Consider the following 27,890-nt stretch of genomic DNA (forward strand, 5'->3'; position numbering starts at 1 on the left):
AAATGTCGGAAAATAGTGACAAATGTTCAGTTTAAAGTCTCCACGTTTGTTTCATTCAACCATCAGTCACAAACAATTGAATAATAATAATAATAATAATAATATTGAAGATTTCAGGTTGTTCATGTTCTAATAGTGTCTTTATCGATAACAGGCAGAGGAAAGGTCATATTTCGGGTTTCATGTTAGCTAGAAAGTGTTTTGTAAACGCCTGTCGTCTCGGTGCGCATTTTCCTTCGTTTGTCCCACTTCGCTTGCCTTACCAGGAAATGGGCGGGAAGAGAGAGAGAGAGAGAGAGAGAGCGAGGTCACGGGAGAGTTGCATGATGGGAAAACACGTGTAGCAGGAGGCCAGAGAGGTATCGGTAAAGTTTTATGATTATTGTTATTTTTAAACGTTGTTTTAGGCTCGTGTATCATACATTTACACACACACACACGCTCAGTGCTGTGTACTGCTAGCTGCTAGCTGCTAGCTGCTGTCCGGGTTTCCCGCCGTTACTGTTTGTCTTCACTGTTCGGACATTTTGTTGACATGTCGGCGCTGTGCGGAGCTCACTGAGACTGAAGCACAGCGGAGGGTTTAAAACAGGGCAGTCAGAGACATTTATCTGAGTTTAAAACAACAGGTTCAAAACTGTTCAGCGGTTGTTTTACCGCCCGGACAGGAGGCTGCAGCTAAACCACAGTGTTTGAAGCAGCAAATCTTTATTAGTTTTACCTGGAGATTAACATAAACCATTAACTGACCACCTCAGTAACCCTCGATGCATTTGAAGCCTGTAGACTATAATTAGAGCTAATGAAATATAATCATGATGTCTTTTCTTAAGACAGTTTCTTGTCAGGTTGTCCAGTTGATGTCCTTAAGATTTATCTGAATTATGTTGGAAAGTCAAGTTAAATTCTCAGTCCATAAATACTCTTTAAATGATTAAGTCTGTGCAGCTGTCTGCTTTACAGGCGTCTGGAAGTTTGAAGCTTTACAGTTAGCTGTCTAAATGTTTTTAATGCTTGTGCCGATACCTGATCGTCAATAACTTACCTGAGATATGTAAACATGTTTTTCTTCTCTGACATATAATAAGATATGCCCAACTTATTAAAAGTTAAATGTTATATTGAGACAAGCTTGTCTGTCTGTTAGGTAATCTCTTAACATCAGTAAAATTGCCAATATATCTAGAAAGTATGGGGAAAGTCTAGGATCAGGTCATCCAGCATCATTATTCAGTATGTGCATATAAATGAAAATCCACACAACTTATTGGAGTAAAGATGCACATGATGAGAAAGAGGCTTTGTGCTTGTTTTCCATGTTACCCAACAATATGTCCTGTCTGTATTTTTCAGGTGACACTTAAAGTTTGCCGCCATGTCGTCCAAAAAGAACCAGGGCGGTGATGAGCGCTTCCTCCGGGTGCAGAAGGACCCCAGATTCTGGGAAATGCCGGAGAGAGAACGCAAAGTCAAGATCGACAAGCGGTTCCAGTCCATGTTTCACGACAAGCGCTTCAAGGTGAAGTACACGGTGGACAAACGGGGCCGTCCCATCAACCACACCTCCACTGAGGACCTGAAGCGCTTCTACAAACTCTCCGACTCGGAGGACGAAGGTGATGAGGATGTAAAGAGCAAGAAGGCGGCAGAGGGCAAGAAAAAGAAGAAAGTGAAGGAGAAGCTGGTGAAGGCCGATGGAGAGGTGGTGCAGAGCAGAGACAGTAAAGCTAAAGCAGAGCAGCCTGAACGAGGCGTCACAGTTGTTGAGGAGGGTGAGTCGATGTTTCTGATTCTCATGAAATACAGTAAAACTGCAGGAAGCATGTGGTCGGGCTGAAGCTATAACCCCCAAAGACTCTCGCGGAATCAAACTACATTTTTCATACTATTATATATTTAAGGTATTTAACTCCAGTGCTGGTGATTGCCTTCACACACGCGAGGGATTCACAGGAAACGATGCAGCATGTAATCCAGCATACTTCTATCTCATTGATATCAGCCTCACTGCTGGCAGCTGTAGGAGAGTGAACAGGACTTTATTCAATCATGATTCAGTTCAATCAACTAGTTTATTCTACAATTTTAATTTTACAATCACATATTTACAGATTTGTTTGATACCATCTTACCAGTATTCACGAAACAAATGAAAACTGGCCAAAGTGACCAGTAATTAACCAAAACACTTTACTGCACAAAATTCCATCTATTGTCTTAAGTAACTTTGTCCACTAACTTGCCCTGTATAACAAGGACACATACTGCATTCTGTATACACGACAGGCATTTAACAGGCCTTACTCTTAAATGAACCTTCATGACACAATGAAATATTCAGCAATATGTTTTCTGTGGCTGCACATCAAATAGAAAAAGAAAAAAAAAACATTCTGATCTTTTTCTGCATTTATTTGCAAATTAACTCAAACCTCAGCTCGACATATTTGGTGTCTTTAGAAACAGAGATTTCTTGTGGAAGTCTGCGGGTTTAACAGAGGTTTCAATAGATATTCTCCACATAACGTGTCACGATGCAGGACTGAAGAGATGCATCAAATAAATGAATCAAGTAAATTAATACAGAAAATAAGTTCAGTGATTAGTTTACTCTGACAGGAGAGATGATGAGAGGGGCGGAGTTTTTACCTCCATCATTCAGCCACGGACTGAAGTATGGGAAGAGTTTCTCAGTGAAGGAGCAGCCAGTAAAGGAGTAGATAAGAGCTGCAGCATCTACGTCATAAAAGGAGACAAGACCGTCCTCGTAATCCACAAACACCCCCACCTTCTGAGGCCGAGACTTCAGAGAGAGACGGACTGGAGGGCCATCAAGAGCTTTGTACTTATTTCCATTTCTCAGCCATATAGACCAGAAACCATCCTCAGGCCTCAGTGTGATTAGTCCCTTCCTGTTGATCGACTCTCTGGCCACTCCTAAAGTCCATTTAGTCTTTCCTGTAACTTGAACCTCGTAGTAAAACCTGCCTGAAGAGAAACTCTGCTTTCCTAAAACACAGGCACAATGAGAAAATCTCTCTGGGTTGTTCGGAAGCGTCTTCGTAACATCACCATGTTTCACTCGTTTGTCTTCATCAGACAGGATGAGTTCAGGATGTGCTGTATCAGGATCAAGAGTCACATCCTCTGCATACTGCTGGACCCTCTTCAGCTCTGCTTCAAGCAGCTTCTTCATCTCTTTACTGAGTGTCTCCTCCAGCTGAGACACAGCTCTCACCACAGTCCCCTCATATGATGGTGGAGGGACGCTGACCTCTGTCCAGTCCTTGGTGGGTGGTGGGTGGTGGATGTTTAGGGATTGGATACTCTGGAGAAGATGGAGGTGGTCTTCAGAGTGTGAGAGCTGCTCCACCTCAGTCCTTCTCTTCATCAGCTCAGAGATTTCCTGTTCCAGCTCTTTGATGAAAGCTTCGGCCTGTTGTTCAGTAGTTTTCTGCTTCTCTTTGATCGTGTCGATGAGTTCGGCCTGGCCTCTCTCAACAGACTCCTTCAGAGAAGTGAAGACCTGAACACCTTCTGCTATCTCTCTGTCTGCGCCTTCCTTACTGAGGTCAACCAAGTGTTCGATCTCCTGAACCTTCAGTCGTCTCTTCTGGATCATCTGCTGAATTTCAGCCTCTGTCTTCCCCAGCTCGGCCTTCTTTCCTTCACATTCTTCCTTCAGAGGAACAAACTCATGCATCTTGTGGTCTAAAACAGGGCAGAGCATGCAGACACACGTCTGGTCGGTCTTACAGAACAGCTCCAGAGGTTTATCGTGCTTCGTACACATCCTGCCTTCCAGGTTCTCCACAGGGTCGATCAGCTGATGTCTTTTCAGGCGTGAAGCCGTCAGATGAGGCTCCAGGTGAGTCTCACAGTAGGAGACCAGACAGTCCAGGCAGGACTTCAGGGCCTTCAGTTTGGTTCCAGTGCAGGCGTCACAGGGAACTTCTCCTGGTTTGGACGCTTGTCGCTCTGAGCTGCTGCTGCTGGCTTTCTGTTGAGCTGACTGTCTGAACTGAGCGACCATCTCAGAGATGAAAGTGTTGACCCGCAGCTCAGGTCTTGTGATAAAAACCTCTTTACACATGGGACACAGGTACTGGTCGTTAGTATCCCAGTGTACAGTGATGCAGTTTTTGCAGAAGTTGTGTCCACATGGTGCGCTGACAGGATCAGTGAACACATCCAGACAGATGGAGCACAGAAACTGCTCCTCAGACAGCAGATAGTTTGCAGCAGCCATATCTACACATGTAGTGTGGAAGAAAAGAAAAACATTTGATTCAAAATCCAGTTTTATGTTTTTGTTTAAACAGGAAAAAGTGTGATTACTGCTCTTTGAAGTGTAACATGATATTTGGTAAAGTCATTTTGGAGTATATATGCCGTGTTTTGATGGGGATACTTTCACCAAACTGAGCCGCGACCATTTAAGCTAAAAGCAAAATAACACTGAAGAAGTCCAGCACTGCTGACAAAGCTCTACTTCCTTGATGCATTTCCTTCACATTAAAAGCGTCCCGCTAATTTGGTGGAAAGCTTTTAATGTGAAACAGCTAGAGGAAGTACAGGAAGCAGTATGGAGGAAGCAGTCACAATATCAGGAAAGCAGGAGTGAAACTAAACTCCAAAGCTCAGAGATTCAGTTCCAAGTTACTGAAGTCCTGAGAACTGACACAGAGACAGTTGAAAGCAGTTAAAGTGGGCGACTGTATCGTGGGCCTGTGGACAAACTGAGTTACGTCTTAATCAAGTTCACAAGTGTGAACTGAACAGAGTGGAAGCTCCTGCCTGAGTAGAGCTGAAGTTTTGTGTTAATCCTGGTTGTTGAGACTGTAAATATGATCAGCTGTACTCACCAGTGTTTGGCCGAGACTCCGCTGTGTTGTTGAGAAAGACCTGATGAACTCGGTGTGAATGATCTCGCAGAGAGAAACAGAGACTTGTCTCTGACTCTGACTAACTTAACTTTCACTTCTGGAGTGTGACGATGAAGCTCTCCTCTGTCAGGTGTTGCTCCACCTCTTACTTTGTTTGGTTTTGTTTCCGCCCTCTGATCTACGAGATTATTGGGAAATACAGGTGGGAGGAGGAAGGTATGTGGAGAGGTGTTGCTTACCTTAATCATGTGTGTTGAAACTTGAAGGTGCCTTAGCTTTACTTTTGCCACAGAGTTAAGTTTATTTATTGGACACAATAAGAGAGACGTCACACATATCTGCAAAATGTCAAAGATAACACAACAAAGTCCAAGACTTATTTCCATTGTGGTCCTTGATGTAAAGCCATCATACTACCATCAAATCCATACAACAAATCCAATATGTATCATCAATGAGAAAACCAGTCCAAATCAGAACATCAAGAAATAACGTATACATACAAATGAACTATAGCCCTTTCCAGACATGGAATATGAAACATTGGTGAGTTAAAAATGTCATGATAGAAAGGAAGAATAGAGTTTTCTCACAGGCTGCATCACTTTTTAAATGTTTGTAAGACTTTAAAACAAAAACCTCCGCTAATGTTGGCAGCTTCTCGTTTCACAACCTGCTGAAGAAGATCTGAGAGCCTTTCAGGACTTTAGTGTGGTCGTGCAATATGGTGTTCCGTGAAAGGCTTCAGGAGTATATCAGGATGTGGTGAAAGAGACCCTGACAAACGTTTTGTATTTCTTTATAATAATGTTTAATGTTTGCACCAACTGAAGCCGCGTCCTCAGATCGTCCTGCGACTGTAACGCTTTTTATTATTCTCCTCAGATGAGGAAGATGATGATGAGAAGCTGCAAATTGCAGAGGAGGATGACGTTGACGTGGGAGACAGTGTCACAGACGGCAGTGAGGAGGACGAAGATGAAGACGATGATGATGATGATGATGGCGACAACGCAGAAGAGGAGAGTGATGTGGCGAGCGGATCAGAAGAAGAGGAGGAGTCCGGTCTGGATTCGGAGGAGGACAGTGACAGCGAGCCGGATCTGGCCAGAGGGAAGGGAAACATAGAGTCCAGCTCAGATGAAGACGACGATGAGGTGGACGCCATCCTGAGGAAAGAGGAAGAGGAGATCGAACACGACTGGGGAGAGCTGTGCAAAGACGCTCCACGAGGCGACGAGGTGAGGTGGCGTGGTGGTGGTGGTGGTGGTGTGTTGGTCTCAGCAGGAAACATTGTAACACGCTTTAACTGTGTTTGTGGTTTGTGCTTGTGTGTCAGGTTTCTGCCCGACTGGCCGTCTGCAACATGGACTGGGACCGGATGAAAGCCAAAGACCTGCTGGCTCTGTTGAACTCCTTCACACCTAAAGGAGGAGCCGTGCTGTCTGTCAAGGTAAAGCAGACGATGAATAACAGCGAGAGGCTTTGGGCGCTACAAAGCAGATACAATGATTTTGAGCTGATCACCAGCGGTGTCTGCAGAACTTCAGTCAGGGAGGTGGGACGGCCTGTTTGTAGCCTGAGAAGCAAAACTCAGGGCAAAGAAGAGTCCAGCGTCTGTCGCTGTGAGCTCATGGTAACAACCACAGGTTTTGTTGTGGCATGTCTTTGTATTTCAGTCGTCATGACGACTGCACCTGTCTATTATAATGATAAGATGGAAGAGCCTCCATCACATCACAATTTGAGCAGTTGTCATGACAACAGAGACGAATGTCTCCACTGTGTTCTTGTACAGCTCGTTTCAGTGGTAGAAAACACAAACTGAGAAAACGAATGGTCTTTTCAGAGCTTCGTTAGTGTGGACATGGTCACATGACGTGGTGAATGCTGTCTGTAAGAGAGACTAACAGCAGTGCATGCTGGGTATTGTTCAGGTCTACCCATCAGAGTTTGGGAAGGAGCGTTTGACGGCTGAGGAGACCCATGGACCGCTGGAGCTGAGAGCTCTGCCGGACGACTCAGACGACGACACCGAGGAGGAGAGGTAACACACACACACACACACACACACACACACACACACACACACTGAGTGGAGTTTTAACCTAACCCTGTCAGTTCACACAAATGACAAAAACACATTTTCCCATTTGTCCTTTGTGGTAACGACTCATACATTAAGTTTTGGTTTCAAGATGGCCGCCACTGAGACCTGTTTTGTCACTTGTGGTGCTGCGACCTTTGAAAATGTCCAGGTTTAAAACTCAAAACTCCAGCAATGCTTTAAATAAATAAAGTGTTACTTCTCCTCTCCTCCGTAGTCGGTTGTTGTAAGTTGGACGCTCTTCTACAGGTTAAAGTTTTCCCTGTGACAGCTGTCGGACTGATGCAGCATAAGAATCAGGTTTATTGCCAAGTAGGTTTTCACTTACAAGGAATTTGCTTTGGTATTTTGGTGCAAAACAATAAAAACTAAAACATATAAAGGAAGATAAAGCAAGTACTGCAAGTCAGGAAGAAGCATAGATATAAAATATATTATGAATTGACAATAAAATGTGTCTAAAATATTTTGTATAATATGACTGTGTGTGTGTCCTCTCAGGGTTTACAGAGAGAAGATGCGTGACTACCAGTTCAAGCGGCTGAAGTATTTCTACGCTGTAGCGGAGTGTGACTCAACCGACACCGCCGCCAAAATCTACGAGGAGTGTGACGGCTACGAGTATGAGAGCAGCTGCTCCGTCCTGGACCTCCGGTAAGACCGAAAGCATGAGAGCACCGACGATACAAATACCAACTTACTGAAACAGATCTAGAAAAGCAAGAAGCTTAAACCCAAACCTCCACCGAGCAGGTTTATTCCTGATGATATCAAGTTTGACGAGGAGCCCAAAGACGTGGCGACGGACGTGAACCTCTCGGCCTACACGCCCAAACTGTTCACCTCGTCTGCCACCACAACGTCAAAGGTGAGAAGCTGATGGGAGCCTTTATTCAGCTGCAGAGAGAACCAGGCCTCCAACTGAAGGAGTTCCACGGAGGAGACGCACCGTTATTTCTGATTTCTGATTTATATACAATTTTGATGTACTTTCACTTCACGGGAGGATTTCCATTTTGTGCTACTTTATATTTCTACACCACTACAGCGCAGAAAGAAATATTCTACTTTTTACTTCACTGCGTTTATTTCATTCAGAGTAATATTACAAAATATAACCAACAAATAAATGATGATGTATTATTATGAATAAAGATAAAACTTTATTGATCCCTTGGTGGAATTCGCAAGCTATCTGGCAGAATATACAGTAATAAATAAGTATTTACTTATTACTTAAAGTATGTTTTGTTGCTAATACTTTTAGTATAGTACTTTTAGCTCCACCTAAACACATGTATGCATCACTAATTATAATCTAATTATATAATTATTAATTAATAATAATTCTGCATAAAGAGTACTTTTACTTTTGGTACTCTTTAACTTTGATTTTTAATTTTGAATGCAGGACTTTCACCAGTAACCGAGTATTTCTACACTGTGGTATTGCTACTTTTACTTAAGTAAAAGATCTGAATACTTCTTCCACCTCTGATTTTAATGACGATGATGATGGATTCAGTATAATGTCATACAACTTAAACACTTCCTGCTCAGATATTTCACATTAAAAGCCTTCCATCAGCTCAAGGAAAACAATCCCTCTCTTTCTGGAACGCTTTTAATGTTGAACATCTGAAGGAAGTTGACAAACATAAAGTGGAGCGGTAGAAGTGATTGAAATGAAATAGTGAATTTAGTATTTTAGTTTAATTGTTCCAATAGGAATGACGGACAGAACTTTAAAGACTCTAGTTAAGATTTTTCATAAAGACAAACAGGAAGTTGGGACTGACGTGTCCGAGTCTGTTTAACCAATCAGGTTCAGCTGACGTGGGATGAGACGGACCACGAGCGCGTCACCGCCCTGAACAAGAATTTCAACAAGAACGAGCTGCTGGACATGGACTTCAACGCCTACCTGGCCTCCTCCAGCGAAGAAGAAGAAGGAGGAGGAGAAGAAGAAGGAGGAGGAGGAGGGGGGATCGAGTTTGGAGAGCTGGAGAATGATGAAGACCCAGCAGGAGGTGAGACCGCAACTAGAGATGCAGAACTGTAACATGTGGGTTGTTTTATTCTTTGAGGAGATGAAGCGGCACTGAGGAGTTGTCATGTCTTGTTGTTGTGTTGTAGCCGAACGGACAGAAGAGCCTGTCGTGGAGGAAGAGAAGAAGAAGAAGAAGAAGAACAGTGAGGAGCAGATCTCCAAGTACAGAGAGCTGCTTAAAGGCATCCAGGACAAAGAGAAGAAGCTGCAGGGAGACAAAGACATGGAGATGGAGATCACCTGGGTTCCAGGTACAACTCGTTAGTAGTTAGTTATTTAGGTCAGATGTGCTTTACAATGTTATAGCTTCCATGCAGCAAAAATTTACTTAAAATCTTTGTCATTTTAACACCAGTAATTTAAAACACATAAAATCTAGAACATGGCATGTAATTCAGTTTCCTTTCTTTTTTTATAGGGTTTCTAGCGTCCCCTTTTTTTGTTAACGTCTCCTCTAGTCTTTCCTTCAGTTAGAACTCTGTTTTTCATCTGGTGTTTTGACAGAAATCTCTGCTCCACATGTGGGTCCCCAGTTAGCAGTGTGAGCTGTAGTCACTTTATTAAGTGTATATTGTGTCCGTCTGCAGGACTGAAGGAGACGACGGAGCAGCTGGTGAAGAAGAAGCTGGAGGGGAAGGACAAGCTGACGCCCTGGGAGGAGTTCTTGGAGAAGAAGAAAGAGAAGAAGAAGCAGAAGAAATCTCAAAGGAAACAGGTCTGCCTAACCCTAACCCTGGTGTACCTGGACTCACAGTATCTTAGAAACAAGGTTCAGAATACAGCTGTGAATCTGATCCCAGCCGTCGTTTATCAGACAACAAGAAATCTGTAGTTCTGACGTTCACTCAACAAACGCTGCTTTTACTGAGCTCCTTGTTGCAGTTGGGTTCCTCTGCCCGTGCCCTCATTCATCAGTTTTATGTTTGATCTTGTATCAGGGAGCAGATGACGAGGAGCTCAGCGAGGACGAGCTTCCTCCAGACGTCGATCTCAGTGACCCTTTCTTCGCAGAGGAGCTCGCTGCTACAGGTGAGCAATACTGTCAGTCAGTCACAGCGGGGGGGTTTGTAGGACATGCTCATGTGTTTTTCATCACCTCTTTTGCGCAGTTGACTATGAAACTGTCGTGTTGAGGCAGAAAAGAGAGAAGGAACATGACTGTGATTCAGATTTAAAACAGAAGTGTAATCTGAATGCATTCAGATGCAGCTTCCAGTTCAGTTACTGTCTTCTCTCTGATGGAGAACCGAATTATCCGTCTTACGAAGGGATCTGTAAAATGATTTTGTGTTTATACTGCAAATCAAAACAGGACGCAGCACACGACAGAAGCTGCGGGTCAAACTTTGTAGCCGGATCTTCAAATTAATTTAACAAGTATTCAGGATTTGTTGTTTTGTGGTCATTTTCATTTGTAGTGGTTTTCCGACTTGATACGATTCGTGTAAAGGTATAGACGGTGTAGCAGCATGTAGATCCTTCGGAAGGCTCAGTGTCAGTGTGGTCTGATGTGTCTGCAGACATGAAGAAGAAACAGAAGGGGAAGAAGAAGAAGAAGCAGCAGCAGGAGGAAGAGGAGCGGACAGCTGAGGAGGAAGAGGAGCTGGAGAAACAAAAGGTCAGAGTTCAGTCCCGGCAGCTCCACGTCACATCTGTGACTCTGTGGATCAGAGCCTCATGCTGATCCCGTGTCTGTGTGTGTGTGTGCAGGCGGAGATGGCTCTGCTGATGGAGGACGATGGCGCCGACGCCAAACACAAACACTTCAACTACGACAAGATCGTGGAGCAGCAGAACCTGAGCAAGAAGAAGAGGAAGAAGCTGCTGAAGAAGGGCGAGGAGTCGCTGCAGGACGACGACTTCCAGGTCTGTTCAATGATTCCGTGTTGTTCAAAAATCATTTAGGGATCAGTTCATCCAGCATCTTTCCTGCCTCACCTGTAGTGCAGATACCCCCCCCTTTAGCTAACATTAATACGTGGTTTAAAATGCACTTTAATGTAGTTTCAGATGTAATGTATTAATAAACTGTAACTCACCCAGAAGTGGAGGCGGCTGTATAAACAGATGAACTGCTTCACATTAATATGGCATCAAGTATTTACCATCAACTGAGGAGGAAACGTCATTATGGAGGAACATGTAGTTAGTTTTAGAGAGGAACCCTCATCATCTGTAAGAGCTGAGTGATGTTTTCTTGACCTGTGATCTGAGACCGACGTCACTTCACACGATGACACATCTGACTGAGGTGGATCAACGTGCAGCAGCCGTCTGCAGGTCGCTTCTCATCCAGAGTCTGTTCGCTCTGTCGTCGGGAGGCTGAAACATGCCCAGCGATGAGGATTTACATGTGTCCACGTGTGTTTTTGTAACAAACCCTTTCCCGTCTGTGTGTGCATCCAGGTGGATGTTAAAGACCCTCGTTTCCAGGCCATGTTCACCTCCCACCTGTTCAACCTGGACCCCTCCCACCCGAGCTACAAGAAGACTAAAGCCACGCAGAGCATCCTGACTGAGAAGCAGCGCAGACGAGAGGAGGAGGAGCAGCGGCGGATGGAGGGTACACTCGGCGCTCAGGAGGTCACGCCCACACAGGGGGAGGCCGCTGACGGTAAACAGGAAGTGGCCGCCTCGAAGAAGTCCATGGACCCCAGTCTGTCTCTGCTCGTCAAGTCGATTAAAAGCAAAACGGAGCAGTTTCAGGCTCGCAAGAAACAGAAGCTCATGTAGGTTTGACTCAACTTTTCTACAAGAACACAAAGACTCGGTTCTTCCTAAAATATCAGACTGGAACCCTTTTGACACAGGACCCGGACTGCTGTGTTTCTTTTTTATTTACGTGTTTGTACCGGACGAATCCCACATGAGACGAGGAACTGAGCACACTTCTAGTAAAAACTGAATCCTGCTGCGTCAGTTCGTGTTGGAATGTTTTATTTTTACACAGAAAATCAGTGTTGTAAAGAAATTCATCACGTCGGGTCTTTGTGCAGGTCTCTGTTCACTTTCATCCTCGGACGTTAGCAGAACAGGCTGCGTTTCAGACCAGCAACCCTCACAGGAAAAAAGGAAGAGAGGTTTACGATGTGAAAATGTTGGCTCATAATCTGAGGATCAAATGAATTTGAAAACTGATCGGTGATCTGATTTGACAGAACTGTAATCATCACATCCTCAGAACAGTTCCAGTAAATCAAACTCAGTATCTTTACACATGAAGTCATTCAGCTAAATATCAAACATGGTATATCATTTCATGGTGCCAGTGATTTAACATATGACAGAAATACTTTTTACTATTCCTCCCTGCAATATTTAAAACATCTGGTCGTGTAGAATTAAAGCAGGATAGACCAGGTCCCAGAAAAACTGCCAAAGTGGTTCGATCAGCAACGTGAAGTCAAAGGCACGTAAGGACGGCAGCATTAGTTCAGTGCCAGATGAAGTCATATGAACACTGGAACAAGTTTTCTAGCTGTAATCGTTCCTCCTGTTCACACTGGACATGAAGTGAACCCCCCCTTCTTAATGTTGTGTCAATGGAAGTGATGGAGGACAAAATCCTGAAGCTTCAACCGTTTATTTAGTCCAACATTCCCTGAATAGACGGGATCTTTAAGCAGCCAGTATGAACAGGAGGGACGCACCCGACTCTCTAAAGACAGACTTGATTCATTGTGAGCCTGTCCTTAAGTCGTGTAGCTCTGACAGCCTGCAAAAGCATTTCAAGTACCAGTTACTGGTCTTTAGTAGTCTTAGTCTCTGCCTGAGCCGGGTATACAATGTTAGGAGGTCTTAAGAGGGCGGGTTTTCTGTCTGAAAGGGGCTTTTAATCACAGTAACAAAGTCTTGATTGGTCGTCCCCTCTTATGGTCCGGGGTATTCAAACACAGCAGCAGCTCCCATCCCAGTCCCGATACACATGGACACGACGCCATACGCCCTGCAGTCAGGAAAACACCAGAGGAGCAGTGAGGACGGCGGTTTGAACACACTTTAAGTCTCGTGTGAGTGTTTGTGTGGCAGGTGATGAGCACCTCCTTCCTCTGCGTCGCAGCTCGTTGAGCAGCGTCACCACCTGTCGGGCTCCGGTGCAGCCCAGAGGGTGACCCAGAGCGATGGCCCCTCCGTTAGGATTCACCTTCTCCAACGGGATTCCCAGCTTCTCCACGCAGTACACCGCCTGACAGCAGCAGAGGGTCGGTGCAAACAGACGGGGAGGGTTTCTGGAGAGACTCGTTGAATTACATTGAAAAACTTTCTGTTTTTAAAGGCTGCGAGCGTCACAAATGAAAGTTAATATCTCAAAGCAAACACTGAGTGGGAATACAGTGTGCTTTTATTGTGAAGGTGATTTGGGTGAACGGACGGAAGAAAATATAAAGAGAAAATGTGATGAACAGAAACCAACCTGCAGAAGAAGAACTCACCTGACTGGCAAAGGCCTCGTTGATTTCAAACACGTCGATGTCGGCCACAGTCAGTCCTGAGAGGGGAACCCCATTCAGAGCCACATATTAATACAATACAGGCACGCTGGCCTCGAACAGCACGTGTGCAGAACCAGGTTTATACCTGGAGGATTCACACTACACCTGCGTACTTTGTGGAGGTTTAATACGCGTATTCAGAAGGAGGCCCAGTCATCTCACAGTGAAGAAATACTCTCTTACAAGTAAAAGTCAAAATCTTACCGAAGTACAAAAGTATTGGCATCAAAATATACTTAAAGTACAAAAAGTAAAAGTACTCATTATGCAGAAATGTCTATTTCAGAATAATATAATACTGGATTACATTATTACTTTAATGTTGCAGCAGGTAAAAGTTTTCTGTTTATTCTTCCAGATTTGATCCAGGTTGTGAATTTCAGCAAGAGCTCAATAAAGTTTTAACTGTGTCCATAATAATACATCATTGATTGTAGCAGTAAACAGTACAATATTTCAAATGAAAGTACTCCAATAAAGTACAAAAATTATATATAGATATAGATAGAGATATCTCATCTTACCAGCCTGCTCCAGAGCTGCAGGGATGGCGAACGCTGGTCCAATACCCATAACATCAGGAGGGACCCCCACGACTGCACTGGCCCTCAGGACTCCCAGGACCGGCAGACCCAGAGCCTCGACTGCAGACCTGCGACCAATCAGCACAGCCGCTGCTCCGTCGCTCACCTGGCTGGAGTTACCTGAGACAGAACGTGTGTGTGTGTGTTAGTACCCGCTGAGAGGAGGATCGGTTCACCTGTGGCTCACAGCTGAAGTCTCACCTGCTGTCGTGCTGCCGTCGGGTTTGAAGGCCGCCCGGAGTTTACCGAGTCCTGCCAGAGTCGTTCCCGCTCTGATCCCGTCGTCCTTAGCGACCGTCACCTCGCGCTCCGTTCCCTCGTCGTCCACCAGCCTGGTGGTGACGGGAACGATCTCCTGCTGGAACAGGCCCGAGCTCTGCGCCCGGGCTGCTCTGTGGGAACCAAGACACACGACAGGGAGTCACCGCGGACAGCGCATGGTCGTCTCCGTAGCAACGCACAGTCACATGACAGACAAACAGGTTCTACTAAGACAGCAGGTATTAATCAGGTGAAAGCCATTAAACCCTTGATGCTCCAGACTCGGATCAATACGTTGACACGTCTGCTGCAGGAGACTGCAGTCAGTGTGAAACGTGTCTTTGTGCTGTTGTGAGGTCCTTGAGTTCACCGTGACAGATCCACGGAGACAAACACACTCCAAAACTTGACTCGCTCACTTTTGCTGAGAGCTGAGAGCGAAGGCGTCCTGCTTTTCTCTGGAGACCCCGAACCTCTCTGCGACGTTGTCTGAGGTGATGCTGCAGGAAGAAGGAACACACACACACACACACTGGTAACTACATTTGGGATTATAAGAAGTACATTTTGGAAGTGCTTTAACAAACAAACATGAGGGTTATAAAGACAAACGTCAGGATCATAGAGTTTGTGGTTTGTGTGACAAATGTTGGGATTATATAAGTACATTTAAGGGCTGTATAACTGCTATAAACGTTTCAGAATAAAAAATGCATTTTGGGATTACTGCAGATTTTGGGGGTGTGATGATGACTATAAAATACATTTTGTGGCACTTTGTGTTTTCGGATTATATGAATACAATTTAGGGCCATATCACAAAAATTGAGATTATAAAAAATACATTTTGGGAACGCGATAACTAACTCAGCATTATAACAATTTTCAGGATAAAACAATTTAGAGATTAACAGCACATTTTGAGATCACACCTGTTGTGGTTGCTAGAACACGTTTTGGAATTTATATAAATACATTTTAGGGCTGTAAAACAAAATCTGGGATTATACCAAAATCATTTTGGAATTAGTAGAACACATCTAGCAAGTTTAGGGATAAAACAATCAGCACTTTGATAACAAATTGGGATTAGAACAAATACAGAGTGTTAAAACAAACAGGATTAGAACACATTTTGAGGTTCTTTCAACTAATTCTGGCATCATGCTATAAAGTAGATGACTGAAACAATATGGCGGACTTTTGAGCACAACAACACATTTTGGGATGTTGACAAATAACTTTTTGCCAGCACTAATTCAATTTGATTACAGCCTTCAATTCAAATTCAGTTGTCTCCGGTCCTTCCCCGAGTTATCCTGCAGCATGTGGTCTCACCCCATCGGGATGATGCAGTCTCTGGCCTTGTCGTTGTCCGTCAGCCTGGAGCTCAAATCTCCTGGATTACCTATTGAACGGAGAGACATGCTCTCCACACTGACACACACACACACACACAGTTTTATACTCTGGTCCTGTAGAAACAACATTTCATTTCATGTGAACTGTATTTCAGTTGTAATGACAAACTCACCCACATGCGAGGCCCAGCTCAATGGATCCGCTCCTGATGGCTCCTGCACAAACAGGGTCAGAAACGGGGTCAGTACGCGGCGGCCTCGTACTCTTCACGTTATAAAGTGAAGAGTCCAGTTTGTACCTGCTATGTTAAACAGAGCCTGCAGTCCAGAGGAGCACTGTCTGTTGACGGTGTAGACGGGCACGCTCTCTGGAAACCCGCTGAAATGAACACAGAGCAGTGAGAGACGCTGTGACCGAACCACAGAGGATCACTGTGGGGATCAATGATGATCAGTCTGACCTGAGGAAGTGAGCCACTCTGGCCATCAGAGCTCCGGCCCCCGGCTGCAGCACGTTACCTGCAGACAGCAGCACATGGGTCAACACACACACACACACACACACACACACACACACACACACACACACACAGCAGAAGAACAGAAGAACAGAAGAACCGTGAAAATCCATTTCCAACTAGAGTGTGCAGAAGTTGACGAACACCAAACGTGAATCTTTACTGATTTAATCTGAGACAGATGAAAAGGAACAAGATGAGATAAAAAGTCAAATTTTTAAGGAAAAACGATAAACTATAGTTGCTCGTTAGTATTCCCTAATGGGATGTATCTTAATCTGTTTTATTTTTCAATTCATTGATATTTGCATCATGAACTTCTTTCACAAGCAGTGATGGAAGAAGAAATACTTAAATCTCTTTAGTAAAAGTAGTGATACCACCGGGTAGAAATACCCTGTCACAATTAAAAGTACAGAAGTATCACAAAAATAAAAAGTATTCATTGTGCAGAATGGCCCATTTCAGAATAATTTATATTGTATCATTGGATTATAATTATTGATGCATTAACGTGTTCATCAATTTAATGTTGCAGCTGGTGAAGGTGGAGCTTATTTATTACTTATATATACTTTATATACTTCTCGGCTGCTTGTGAATTTCACCAAGGTATCAATAAAGTCTTATCTTTATCCAGAATAATGCGTCATAATATATTTATTGATTATATTTTGAGTTATTAATCTGAAACTGTAAAGTAGCTGTAAATAGAATATAAAAAAGTAGTAAAAAGTATAATATTTCCCTCTGAATCGTAATGAAGTAGAAGTATAAAGTAGCATGAAATGAAAATGGAAGTAAAATACAAGTACCTCAAGTTTTAACTGTCACATCATTAGGCTGGACCAGTCTCAACTCTGTGCTCAGTCATGACGAAGGGTAAATGATGATGATGTAAAGAATGAAAGTCTTACCAACACAAACGTCTCCCAGCTTTTCAGGTGACAGTCCAACATCTGTCAGCACAGCTGTCATCACTGCACTCAGCAGCTCGTCAGGCGTCGTGTCCTGAAGGAACGAGGGGGGATCAATTAAGTACTACTCAGATATTTCACTTTAGTACCAAAAGTACCAATACAACAGTGTAAAAATACTCAAAGTATCAGCAACAAAAGTACATGTTCTGCAGTAAAATGTTCTCCTGTGACTGATATCTGATTCTATCTGACATTATTAGATTGTTATACTGACGCATCAATGTGAGAGCAGCATTTACTGTTGGAGCTGCTCGAGGTGGAGCTAGTTTAACTGCTTTATATACAGTTAGCTAGTTTAACTACTTTATACAGTTAGCTAGTTAAACTACTTTATATACAGTTAGCTAGTTAACTACTTTATATACAGTTAGCTAGTTTAACTACTTCTTTATATACAGTTAGCTAGTTTAACTACTTTATATACAGTTAGCTAGTTAAACTACTTTATATACAGTTAGCTAGTTAACTACTTTATATACAGTTAGCTAGTTTAACTACTTTATATACAGTTAGCTAGTTAAACTACTTTACATACAGTTAGCTAGTTTAACTGCTTTATATACAGTTAGCTAGTTTAACTACTTTATACAGTTAGCTAGTTAACTACTTTATATACAGTTAGCTAGTTAACTACTTTATATACAGTTAGCTAGTTTAACTACTTCTTTATATACAGTTAGCTAGTTTAACTACTTTATATACAGTTAGCTAGTTAAACTACTTTATATACAGTTAGCTAGTTAACTACTTTATATACAGTTAGCTAGTTTAACTACTTTATATACAGTTAGCTAGTTAAACTACTTTACATACAGTTAGCTAGTTTAACTACTTTATATACTGTTAGCTAGTTTAACTACTTTATATACAGTTAGCTAGTTTAACTACTTTATATACAGTTAGCTAGTTTAACTGGTTTATATACTGTTAGCTAGTTTAACTACTTTATATACAGTTAGCTAGTTTAACTGTTTTATATACAGTTAGCTAGTTTTAACTATATACAGTTAGCTAGTTTAAGTACTTTATATACTTTATATACAGTTAGCTAGTTTAAGTACTTTATATACAGTTAGCTAGTTTAGTTTTTATATAAAATCTTGATCTGAAAAGTAAACGGTGACTATAACTGCCAATGTAGTGCAGTAAAAAGTACAATATTTCCCTCTGAGATGTGGTGAAGTAAATTAGGGCTGCATCTATTATTTGTTATTGATTAATCTGCCGATTATTTTCTCTCTTAACACATTAGAAAACTGCTCATCACAACATGTGATGACCTCATCAAATGTCTTGGTTTGTCCGACTAAAAGAATACAAGGTGTTATGATGAAACATTTCACATTTAAGAGCCTGGAACCATAACTGATAGTAACTGAAGTAAACAACAAAACACAACAGTTTACCGCATCATGTGTTACACTCCAGTGAAACGCAGTAAGTTACAGCAGTACTTTTCCTCCTGTATCAGCTAAATCATTACTTTTTGTCCCTAAACTTCAGCACACCTGGCATGTGTGCAAGTCAAACCACAGTTACCTTAAACGCTCCTCTCTTAGCTTTCCCGATAGCGGTCCTGAGTCCATGAACCACCACCACGTCCTCCGGACTGCTGCGCCCAGCTGCTGATCGGCACTCTGTCCTCCATAAATCCCGCCTGTGTCCAGAAGGACCGGAGGGAGACAAGTGGCCCGAAATGATCTTTAATCTGTGCATTATGACGAGTTTGGTCCGTGGGGTTTCACAGCTGGAGGCGGCCTGTTGTGTTTGGACTCTGCTCTCTGCTGTCAAACTCAAACCGCGGCACTTCCTGGTTGTTATAGTCAGGACGGAAACAGCGGAGGGACAAACTGCAGCGAGTCGAGTCCGAGTGGTTCTCATCTTTTTGTGAAGGTAACGTTAGTTCATATTAATAATACAAACTATAATCATCTAATGAATGATGATGTGTTATCGTAGATGACGCTATCAGCAGTAAATTTAGTAAGAAATGAGCTCCACATTCATCAGCTGCAACTTTAAAGTGATGAACACATTAATACATCAATAATTATACTTATCAAAGATAAATTAAAGATAAGACATTCTGCTTAATGAATACTTACGTTTTGTAATTTAAGTATATTTTGATTTTAATACTTTTAATTGAGAACATTTTTGAATGAATTATTTGTTACTTTACTGCTACTTTAAATTAAATATCTGAGTACTTCTTCCATCACTGAGTATTAGCATCAAAACATAAATACTACATATATATTTAACTGTTTTATTTATTAATGGATTGCAGACATGTCTCTGCTTGTTATCACAGCTGGTCTGTTTGTTTCTGTGGATTCATTTCTATTTGTATCAATAACATGATGTTATGTTAAAGATAGATATGAACGATTATCTATAAAAACACGAGTATCAACTCAGAATTGAACAAATCAACTGAACTTTTTATTTCCAAATTTGTCACAACAACACATTCATAAGGCCACCGACTCACTGCACATTCTGGTTGGAATCATAACAGGAAACAAAAACATCCAAAAATATGTTTCTTCAATATAGAATCATATAAAACAAGTTTTTTCCCTCCATTTTCAAAGAGAGTAGATGAAGAAGTGCGTCAGGACACAATCACAGAGATATTTACACAACTGCGACATCAATGAAACAATAAATCAGGATGTGGTACAAACATGATGTCAGGATTTTCTAAATAAAAGCACAGGAGTTGTTGACAATGTATCTGTAAGAGTGACTGTTCTTTAAATACAACACAAAAAGGTATACAGTCATAGTTAAAATCATGGGTTTCACTGCAGGCTGGACAGGTAGAATATCAGGTGGATCCTGTTTGAAATGCCCCTTTAAGTTGCCACATTTCATCAGAGCAGAAGCCCAGAGAGCAGAGACAGTAAAGAGCACCAGAGGAAGGTTACCATATATCTGAAGCAGCAGTGTATAAAACAAACAGACGGGATGTGATCAGCTGTCAAATTACAAATATAAAACGTATTATTCAGCTTTAAATACCAAAACCACCGACGGGAAACACCTGCACAGGTTACAAAATAAAAGTAGTGCTTCATCGAGTCCTTCAGTAACAGCAGGAACATTTTCAACCGTTTCAAATTAAACCAAAGTCTGAACGTCAGAAGAGGAGCTGAACATAATGTTGTCAACTTTTAAACATTTTACTGTCTCTGTGGTCGTCTCGTGATAAAACTCAACACATCACCTTTAAGGCTAGAAACTGTTGTCATGGAGGAGGAGGAGCCCTCAGGGGTGACGGCAGCACACCAACACCAAACTGAACCGTGAAAGCAGGAAGTTTTGAATTTTATTGCACATTAAAACACACGTTTAGAAGTGCATTTCAGTGTAAAGCACACTGAGTTTAGTTGTAATAAAATGTGCTATGCAGCTGCCTCGTCTACTTCAGTTTTACACTTGGTGTTCAAATGATTAGTCGATTAATCAATGAAATCAATCAACAATGTTTTGGCTCTGGGATCGAAATGATTAATAAATAAAACCCCAAAACAGATGAATAAACAGTGAAGCTGATCATTAAAATTGTTCAGTTGTTATTCAGACACATTCACATGGCTGTTTTCTCTGTGTACAGATTCTGGGTACTGACCCGCCCCCTGACAGGAAGTTGGATCAACCAATCAGCTTGCTTGAGGTACAGAGCGTTGGTGTCGTGTCATGTCGACATAGACCAGGGATACTCAACCTGCTTTGGCCGGGGGCCAGTTAATAAACAAACATTAATAGGCCTCGGGCCTTTCTGCCAGAAAGCCTTTCTAACACGAGGTTAACCTTGTGAAACGGTTGCAGGTTTAGGCACCAAAAGTTTTTGGTTTGGTTCAGGAAAAGATCATGATTTGGGTTGAAATAATACGTCAATGCTGACTTTTGTTTTTTTGGACTTCTGGACGCGAGCAGGAGTCTCCTGGGAGAAAAAGTCCTGTCTTTCTGTCAGAAAGCCTTGAAGGCAAACTTCTCCCAGGTGCCCTGAGCAGGTCAGGTGCACATGAACCTTCTGAAACCAGGTGTCACCGCTTCTGCACACTGCACAGATCGCTGATAGGCTAATATGCAACTTCCCAAGTAACAGCTGAGGGACATTATTGAACATTTACTAACTGGTACAAACAAACTAAAGAACTCCCAGAACAAATTTATTTTCATTGTGAATTAGAAAATGGTAGGCAGGCCACCCGGCACCCTATTGCGGGCCAGATTTGGCCCACGGGCCGCAAGTTGAGCATCACTGACATAGACCGTCAGACAATATAGATTTGGGGTTCGTGGTTATAACATGGTAACTCTCCCTTTAACATTAGGACATTATATAATGTTATATATATATAATGTTGTAAATCAATGACCTTTATGTCAATATTGGATTTTAATGTGCATCACTGTGACGAAGTGCTTTGATTTATCAGGTATTTAATTAACTGTATTAGCAGTTATGTTCTATACGTGTGTTTTGAGTATAATTCCTGTTTTACCTTCAACAGATGAACTGAAACAGCGATGACTCAACAACAACAGAGGTGTGACGGAACGCGAGGCTTCAGTCTTCTTCAGTCTTCATGTTTTATTCAAACTGTCCTCAGGTCTCCAGGGCTCAGCAGTAACTCCAGGAGTCCCTCCCTCCTCAAACAGCTTCCTGAGAACTCGTCCCCACACTTTCAAAGTAAAAGTCTACATGGCAGTGAAGCAGGAATCTCTGTGGCGTCCTCTCTCCTGCCCGGCTCAGGCGTAGAAGATAAGTTCGGGGATCTGGCCTCCCTGCACTCCGGTGCCGTTGGTGCTGTCCGAGGAGCACTGGAACTGGAAGGTCACTTTCCCGCACTGCACCTCTGTCATGCCCTCCTGACCGAAGTAGCTGAGCTCGTTGCCGTCCAGCACCACGCTGGCGGTGTAGAAGGTGTCTGGCTCGATCTGCACCGGGTAGTCGAACCACACGGTGAAGGTGCTGCTGGAGCCGTCCGAGAAGTACTTGATGATCCTCTGGGCCATCGGCACGCCCTGGCGCTTCAGCTCGATCTTGGCGTTGTACTCGGCCGAGCCGCAGCTGGAGCCGTACAGGCCGAAGCCGGCGATGAAGACGCGCTTGTCCACGGCGAACTGGATGCTGTCGCAGCGGCCTCGGTACCGCCACTGGTTGCTCCTGTAGGCGCAGGACTGGAAGCGGTGGCAGCGCTGCGGCGCCAGGCCTTTCCGAGGCTTGGTGCAGAACAACAGGTCGGGCTTGTTGGCGGCGGTGTACCACAGGAAGATGTCGTTGGTCTCGTTGAGCGTGAGCACACCGGACTGCGCCGCTCCGTTGGCAAAGTCCTCCAGCGCCATGGTGGGGATGCGGATCAGGTAGATGGCCTTCCCCAGCATCAGACGCTTGTTCTCGATAGTGGGCGTCAGGTCTTGTCGTTGACACTCGGCCTCGGCCCAGTTCAGCGCCGCCTCGAACACGACCATCTCTTTGGCGTTGAGCGTCTCCCGCCGCAGGATGCTCTCCAGCGTCTGGGTGTCGATGTCGCAGAAGCCTTCGGAGCGCAGAGCGAGCTCCGCCTGAGCGTCGATCACCTCCCAGCAGCGCTGCGTCAGGTCGGGCTCCTCGAACAGGCAGCTCTGAGACAGCAGCACGCAGGCGTTCTTGGCGCTCAGGCTGGTCTCCAGGAAGTTGACACAGGCCCGGGCCAGGTGAGGCACGATGTACTTTTTGGCGGCGTAGAGGGTGGCGAGCACTGTGTCAGCGCACAGGTCGATCTCATCACAGTAGATGTACCTGGGAAGGTAGGAGGCGGGACAACGTGAGACAATGTCTTCACTTCAGCCAAATTACATTGAAGTTTTGCTCAATTCATGGTGCAGTAAAATGAGTTAAGTATATTGACTATGTTTTGTGTGTCTGGTGTTTGACCACAGAGATAAAGCTAAAACACACAGTCCACACGGTCCAACCAGAGGTCGACATACTTCAACATGGCCAGGAACGAAGGAGGCTCCACGTCAGGGATCCGGATCTCGTCCTGATCCTCGGCCAGTTCTCCATAAAACATGGCGTGGAACACCGAGCTGCCGACGGCCAGGACGTACTGACAGAGCAGAGGGACAACATGGACGCCATAAGAGACAAGATCTCCACTTATAACGTACTAATCTGACAGCTGTGACCACGTGACTCCTGCTTTACTTGGTTACATTTGACTTCCTGACTTCCACATTTCAGTCTGATATTTGGTCCTCGGCTGACTTTCACGTGACAAGACGAGACAAGTTCATTAAGTTGTAATAATTGCAATTCTGGTTTTGTTCTTGTTTCCAGTTTTCAGCCTTTTTGCTTTGTTTGATTGAAAAAAAACAAGAAAAAGAAACACCCTTCTTTGATTAAACTGTTGTTGGAAAAGCAAGCATCACTTTGTTCTGAACCACAAGGCTCCACAGACTGCTGCACGGAGCCTCCGCCTGAGTTACTGCCTGCAGAAAACCAAACAGCGTTTCCCTGGAGGTCATTTTCCACTCTGATCCCAGATCTGCAGCAGCATATGTGTGTGTGTGTGTGTGTTGGGGGGGGTTACCTTATGTCCTGGCACTCGCTGCGTCCCGCCAGGCGGCCCGACCACAAAGTGAACATCTGCCATCGTCTCATTGTTGAACATGACTGAATTCCTACAAGGACACAGAATTTGTTAACATTTTGTCAAAAAAAACGAAACAAAATCACGTCTCTGTTTTGACGCACATGAAATTCAAGTTGCTGTTTAATGACATTCGAAGCAACAACACGGGCACGTTTTGGTCTCAGATCTCAGTGACAGCCGTTGTTTTCCAGGTAAACTTAACTGGTGCATGTCTCTGAAAGGTTTTTACTCGACTAAAAAGTCCTCTGGACAAACTTTTTGCGATTTTAGGACATATAAATAAAACTGACTTGACTCATTACTTTTACTTTGGTGGGGGCCAAGCAATGAATGCTTCCTCATTACTCTTCCTGATCTTTTTCAGCAGAGTGTATTTGGGAAATTCAAACATGGAGGATGAGAATGAAAACCCTCAGTAATGCTCTGACTCTTAATGATTGATGACTCTGTTTTCCAGACAGACATTCAATGGGACACTGTACAGAGGACACTTCAGTATGTGTACAGGCCTGGACCAGGATGGCTGTCACTGCCCTGTCTTTATTAAACCACGTCTAACTGGCCTCATCAGACCCCGTCAGCCTCCACAGGGTCTAACAGCCCACCATCAGCTGGAGGTTTGCGGGTTCAGACTGACCTCTCTCGGATGGTCGGGAACAGGCCCTGCCAGTTGCAGCAGCCCTGTGCGGAGGTGGTGTTGTTGTTGGTCAGGTTCTGCTGCTGGTACTGCTGGATGGAGGTGGTGCTGCTCGCTGAGGCGGAGGGGACCAGCTTCTTGGTGGGAAACAGCTCTGCAGCCATTATCTATCAGTCAGACCGCAGGCCGGGTCATGGCAGATCCGGGGCCGGACTGGACTGCTGCTCCCGCTGCTCATGGAAACCTGACCGGCAGAGTCTAGCGAGCACTGTCGAGAAACGCATTTTATATTCAGACACGGAAAGGAGCGACAACACTTTATTTAAATCTGGAGATTTTACGCTCCTGTTGAGCTAACTTGACGTTAGCCAAGCTAACCACACCTCGTCCTTTACACCAGCTGGTTTGCTTCATGTTACGTCAACCAGACCTGACAAGACTGAGACACCGCAACAGTCAGATAATATGCAGCCAAACCACTGGAGTCTAAAATAAAAAGTTAACTGGTCCAAACCCCAGCGGTGTCTTTTCAGTCTTAACTTTAGCATGTTTATGCTAGTGAGTTAGCTGACTGACTACAATGTCGTTTTGCGAGGTAATTTCTCGATAAACGTTTAGCTATTTGATGAATAATTCCGCTTCCACTTACGTCAGTGTTATGCAGAAGTATTTATGATCATATCTTCTCATCACATCTGGTAGTTTTTCAGTTGTTTAACAGACTGACGACTCAGCTTTGTTTACAGTAGCTAACTAGCTTCTTCTGCTAATGTTTACGGCAGAATCAGCTCATTAACGGCGCCCTGCTGCCACCTGGAGGCCGGGAAGTAAATTACACTTAAATGTTGCTGAAAATAATTGTCTCCTGTTTGTAATACATTTATAAAACCCATTCAAATACATGCTGTTTATTGTATTTTAGATGAATATTTCTAAGGATCTGCATCTGATATGTTTTAATTTGTCATTGTCACAAATGTAATTTTGTATTTTTGAACTGAACACGTTTAACATGTGCAGGAGCTGATTTTCTTTATTTTGAAAACACAATGGAAGAAGTACTAAAACCCTTTACTTTTTAATTTTTATCAGTATAGAATGACGTCCTATTACATTTCCCTATTCAAAAGGTTAATTGATGAAAAGTGTATAATATTCACAGTAAAATAAGAAATACCCATTGGGACAAATGAGTCCTTCTTTCTTCAGCGAGCTACGAGACACATCCTGCGGTGTCCTCATCTTCACAAGGGGAAAATAAACGAGACACTTCTTCATTATTTGTGCATTTTGTTCCAAAGCATTACTGATCAAGAAAAAATTACCAGCCAATAACAGAGCATCACATCTCATGAACTCACCAGATGCTTTACATGTAAAACAGCCAGTGCTGCTAAATAGTGCTGAATTAAAAATGCATTATTTTTTGGAAATAGTGACGTAATTGTTAATAAAAAAATAATTATATAACAATAATGTGTATAATAATGTAATGTGAAGAAAATATGAATGTGCCAGTACTGTCAGCAGCAACTGACATAATTATTTTCTTGTCAGATCATATAGTTATTGGATGTTGTGTTTTCTACGTTTGTTCCATGTTATGCTAAATACATAATTAATTGTTTCTGTTTTAATGGCGAGATGCCTTCATCAACCCACATAAATCCTTTCTTTCCATTTATGCATTATGTTTTATTATTTTATTTTGCTAATGAAAAAAAAACACATTAGCATCATGATATACAACATATTCCTTTATTGTTGTTACTGATAAATCCGTCACGCTCCCATTTTGAAAAAAACCCCAAAAGAACAATGAGAAAAGAAAACAACACCTGTATGTTCTTTATGTACAGCCAGATTAGCTTCTATAATCTCTCTTTAATAGTTTCACTGTACACATTAAAGGACCACAATGATTTACAGGCAGACTGGACCTGACAGCAGCTTTCATTCAGGTCGAAGGTTCAGCTCTGCTTTTGGCCACTGACGACAACAAAATATAAATGTGAAAATAGTTTGAGTGACAGTTCAGCTGCCTACATCACTACTGGCTAGTGTTACTGCTGATGTAGTGTGAGTGACGTCCAACGTTTGTACACCGAGTCGCACCATAATCAATGGTTCTATAATCAAAATGTAAAGTGGGATTCAATTATTGGCAAACACATTGATTCTATTGCTCTGTGAAACAAAGTATACATTTGTGAATGGAGTCTGGTATCATTGAGCTTTGTTGATTCTGGTTCTTAATGAATCCTGGATCAAGTCTTGTCGGATTATTTCAGTATGAAAATAAAATATGTAGCAAAAAACACTTTTATTTGCGTTTGGCTTTTCTTTCCTCCAGGCTGTCGTAAACTTGCAAACAGAAGAGTTGTAATCTGTCATTAAACTGGGATTAACAACCAGACTCCATTAAAAATCATCACAAATCTCTCCTGCATCCCGTTAATGTTGTACACCAGTGGCTCCCAGAGACCTCCTCACAGGCTGCAGTTCAACCAGAGAGACACGTTCCCCTCTTTCTCAGTTTCATTTGAATTGTTGAGGCCTGAAGAAATGAACGTATTTCACAATGAAAAGAAGTATATTTTTAATAATCTTGCCACCCTTTGGGGGAAAGCAGGAAATGGAAACAGTCAAATCTAGATTTCACTCCTGGTCCAGTTTACAGACTGTAGCTGAACCTACATGTGCTTCACATTTGCTGTCGAAAGATTTAGTGTGTCCACAGTAAGCCAGCTGAATTTGAAATGTGTCTGTTTTGTCCCTCCACACGTTTAAATTGGTGTCGTGTGGACGAGCGGAGTGTGTGATGGTGTTAGCCTCGTCGAGGGCTGCCTGGCAGTAAAGTCCCTGTGAGACGGTCAGTTTCTTTACAAAAACAACCTGGAAACACAAATGTGGACGCACGTCGTTTCATGCTTACAAATCAGCTGGTTTAGTGCGGACAATATCTTATTTTGGAGAAGAACAATGTTGTGACAGACGAACCTGAACTGAAGCTTTGGATACAGAAAAATTTGAAAAGAGCCAGAGTTAAGGTTCAAACAACGAGAAACTCTCGGTCACATTGTCACATCACAAACAGGCCTTTTAAAGAAACAGTTCACTCCAAAACAACCAGACTCCAGTCATTTTCTACAGAATTTTACAGGAAAGCTGAATTTAAACTGCAGCCACTAACCCGCTGCGTGTTTACTTCACATAAATAATGTTTGATCGTTCGGCTCACGTAGAAGTCGGTAAACGATTTGTTCACTCTCACTTTGCGGTTACATTTTCCCTTAATTACACCAGGCTTATAAATAGATCTGCTTTAATACTTAAAAACTGTACACATATCCGTTCACC

The 27,890-nt window shown here is 43.0% G+C and overlaps 4 protein-coding genes across 5 annotated transcripts; 1 reads left to right on the forward strand and 3 right to left on the reverse strand.

The window, feature by feature from the left end:
• The first annotated feature begins 319 nt into the window (after positions 1-319).
• Positions 320-11,954, forward strand: esf1 (ESF1, nucleolar pre-rRNA processing protein, homolog (S. cerevisiae)). The gene is made up of 14 exons (XM_070922409.1): positions 320-359; positions 1,354-1,772; positions 5,772-6,127; positions 6,226-6,339; positions 6,824-6,933; positions 7,495-7,647; positions 7,747-7,861; positions 8,819-9,023; positions 9,130-9,294; positions 9,631-9,758; positions 9,982-10,072; positions 10,564-10,661; positions 10,754-10,909; positions 11,450-11,954. Exons 2-14 carry the CDS (start codon positions 1,376-1,378, stop codon positions 11,774-11,776), a joined length of 2,415 nt encoding a protein of 804 aa, XP_070778510.1. The 5' UTR covers positions 320-359; positions 1,354-1,375; the 3' UTR covers positions 11,777-11,954.
• LOC139299664 (E3 ubiquitin-protein ligase TRIM21-like) lies at positions 2,067-4,974 on the reverse strand. The gene is made up of 2 exons (XM_070922509.1): positions 4,866-4,974; positions 2,067-4,251 (listed from the first exon to the last, which is right to left on the reverse strand). Exon 2 carries the CDS (start codon positions 4,247-4,249, stop codon positions 2,603-2,605), a length of 1,647 nt encoding a protein of 548 aa, XP_070778610.1. The 5' UTR covers positions 4,250-4,251; positions 4,866-4,974; the 3' UTR covers positions 2,067-2,602.
• A 9-nt stretch (positions 11,955-11,963) lies between the features above and the next one.
• Positions 11,964-19,041, reverse strand: acaa1 (acetyl-CoA acyltransferase 1). 2 transcript variants are annotated; one of them, XM_070922697.1, is made up of 12 exons: positions 18,780-19,041; positions 17,178-17,271; positions 16,204-16,261; positions 16,042-16,121; positions 15,916-15,958; positions 15,720-15,818; positions 14,801-14,881; positions 14,322-14,512; positions 14,061-14,240; positions 13,477-13,532; positions 13,084-13,229; positions 11,964-12,989 (listed from the first exon to the last, which is right to left on the reverse strand). In XM_070922697.1, exons 1-12 carry the CDS (start codon positions 18,954-18,956, stop codon positions 12,914-12,916), a joined length of 1,281 nt encoding a protein of 426 aa, XP_070778798.1. In that variant the 5' UTR covers positions 18,957-19,041; the 3' UTR covers positions 11,964-12,913. The 2 variants fall into 2 exon arrangements, with proteins under 2 accessions (XP_070778798.1, XP_070778807.1); XM_070922706.1 differs by lacking the exons at positions 14,061-14,240; positions 15,720-15,818.
• A 2,825-nt stretch (positions 19,042-21,866) lies between these two features.
• Positions 21,867-24,746, reverse strand: btbd3a (BTB (POZ) domain containing 3a). The gene is made up of 4 exons (XM_070922675.1): positions 24,531-24,746; positions 23,831-23,921; positions 23,229-23,347; positions 21,867-23,037 (listed from the first exon to the last, which is right to left on the reverse strand). Exons 1-4 carry the CDS (start codon positions 24,692-24,694, stop codon positions 22,005-22,007), a joined length of 1,407 nt encoding a protein of 468 aa, XP_070778776.1. The 5' UTR covers positions 24,695-24,746; the 3' UTR covers positions 21,867-22,004.
• Between the last annotated feature and the right edge of the window lie 3,144 nt (positions 24,747-27,890).

Source organism: Enoplosus armatus, chromosome 2 (assembly GCF_043641665.1).
Source record: "Enoplosus armatus isolate fEnoArm2 chromosome 2, fEnoArm2.hap1, whole genome shotgun sequence".
Lineage (NCBI taxonomy): Eukaryota > Metazoa > Chordata > Actinopteri > Centrarchiformes > Enoplosidae > Enoplosus > Enoplosus armatus.

Coding starts and splice junctions, on each gene's coding strand:
- esf1 (XM_070922409.1), top strand. CDS start 1,376: ATGTCGTCCAAAAAGAACCAGGGCGGTGATGAGCGCTTCCTCCGGGTG. Junction 7,648..7,746: donor TGCTCCGTCCTGGACCTCCG/GTAAGACCGAAA, acceptor TCCACCGAGCAG/GTTTATTCCTGATGATATCA. Junction 10,073..10,563: donor AGAGGAGCTCGCTGCTACAG/GTGAGCAATACT, acceptor ATGTGTCTGCAG/ACATGAAGAAGAAACAGAAG.
- LOC139299664 (XM_070922509.1), bottom strand. CDS start 4,249: ATGGCTGCTGCAAACTATCTGCTGTCTGAGGAGCAGTTTCTGTGCTCC.
- acaa1 (XM_070922697.1), bottom strand. CDS start 18,956: ATGCACAGATTAAAGATCATTTCGGGCCACTTGTCTCCCTCCGGTCCT. Junction 13,533..14,060: donor TGCAGCTCTGGAGCAGGCTG/GTAAGATGAGAT, acceptor TTCCCCTCTCAG/GACTGACTGTGGCCGACATC. Junction 13,230..13,476: donor ACGAGGCCTTTGCCAGTCAG/GTGAGTTCTTCT, acceptor TGCTGCTGTCAG/GCGGTGTACTGCGTGGAGAA.
- btbd3a (XM_070922675.1), bottom strand. CDS start 24,694: ATGGCTGCAGAGCTGTTTCCCACCAAGAAGCTGGTCCCCTCCGCCTCA. Junction 23,922..24,530: donor TTCCCGACCATCCGAGAGAG/GTCAGTCTGAAC, acceptor GTGTCCTTGTAG/GAATTCAGTCATGTTCAACA. Junction 23,348..23,830: donor AGCGAGTGCCAGGACATAAG/GTAACCCCCCCC, acceptor CTGCTCTGTCAG/TACGTCCTGGCCGTCGGCAG.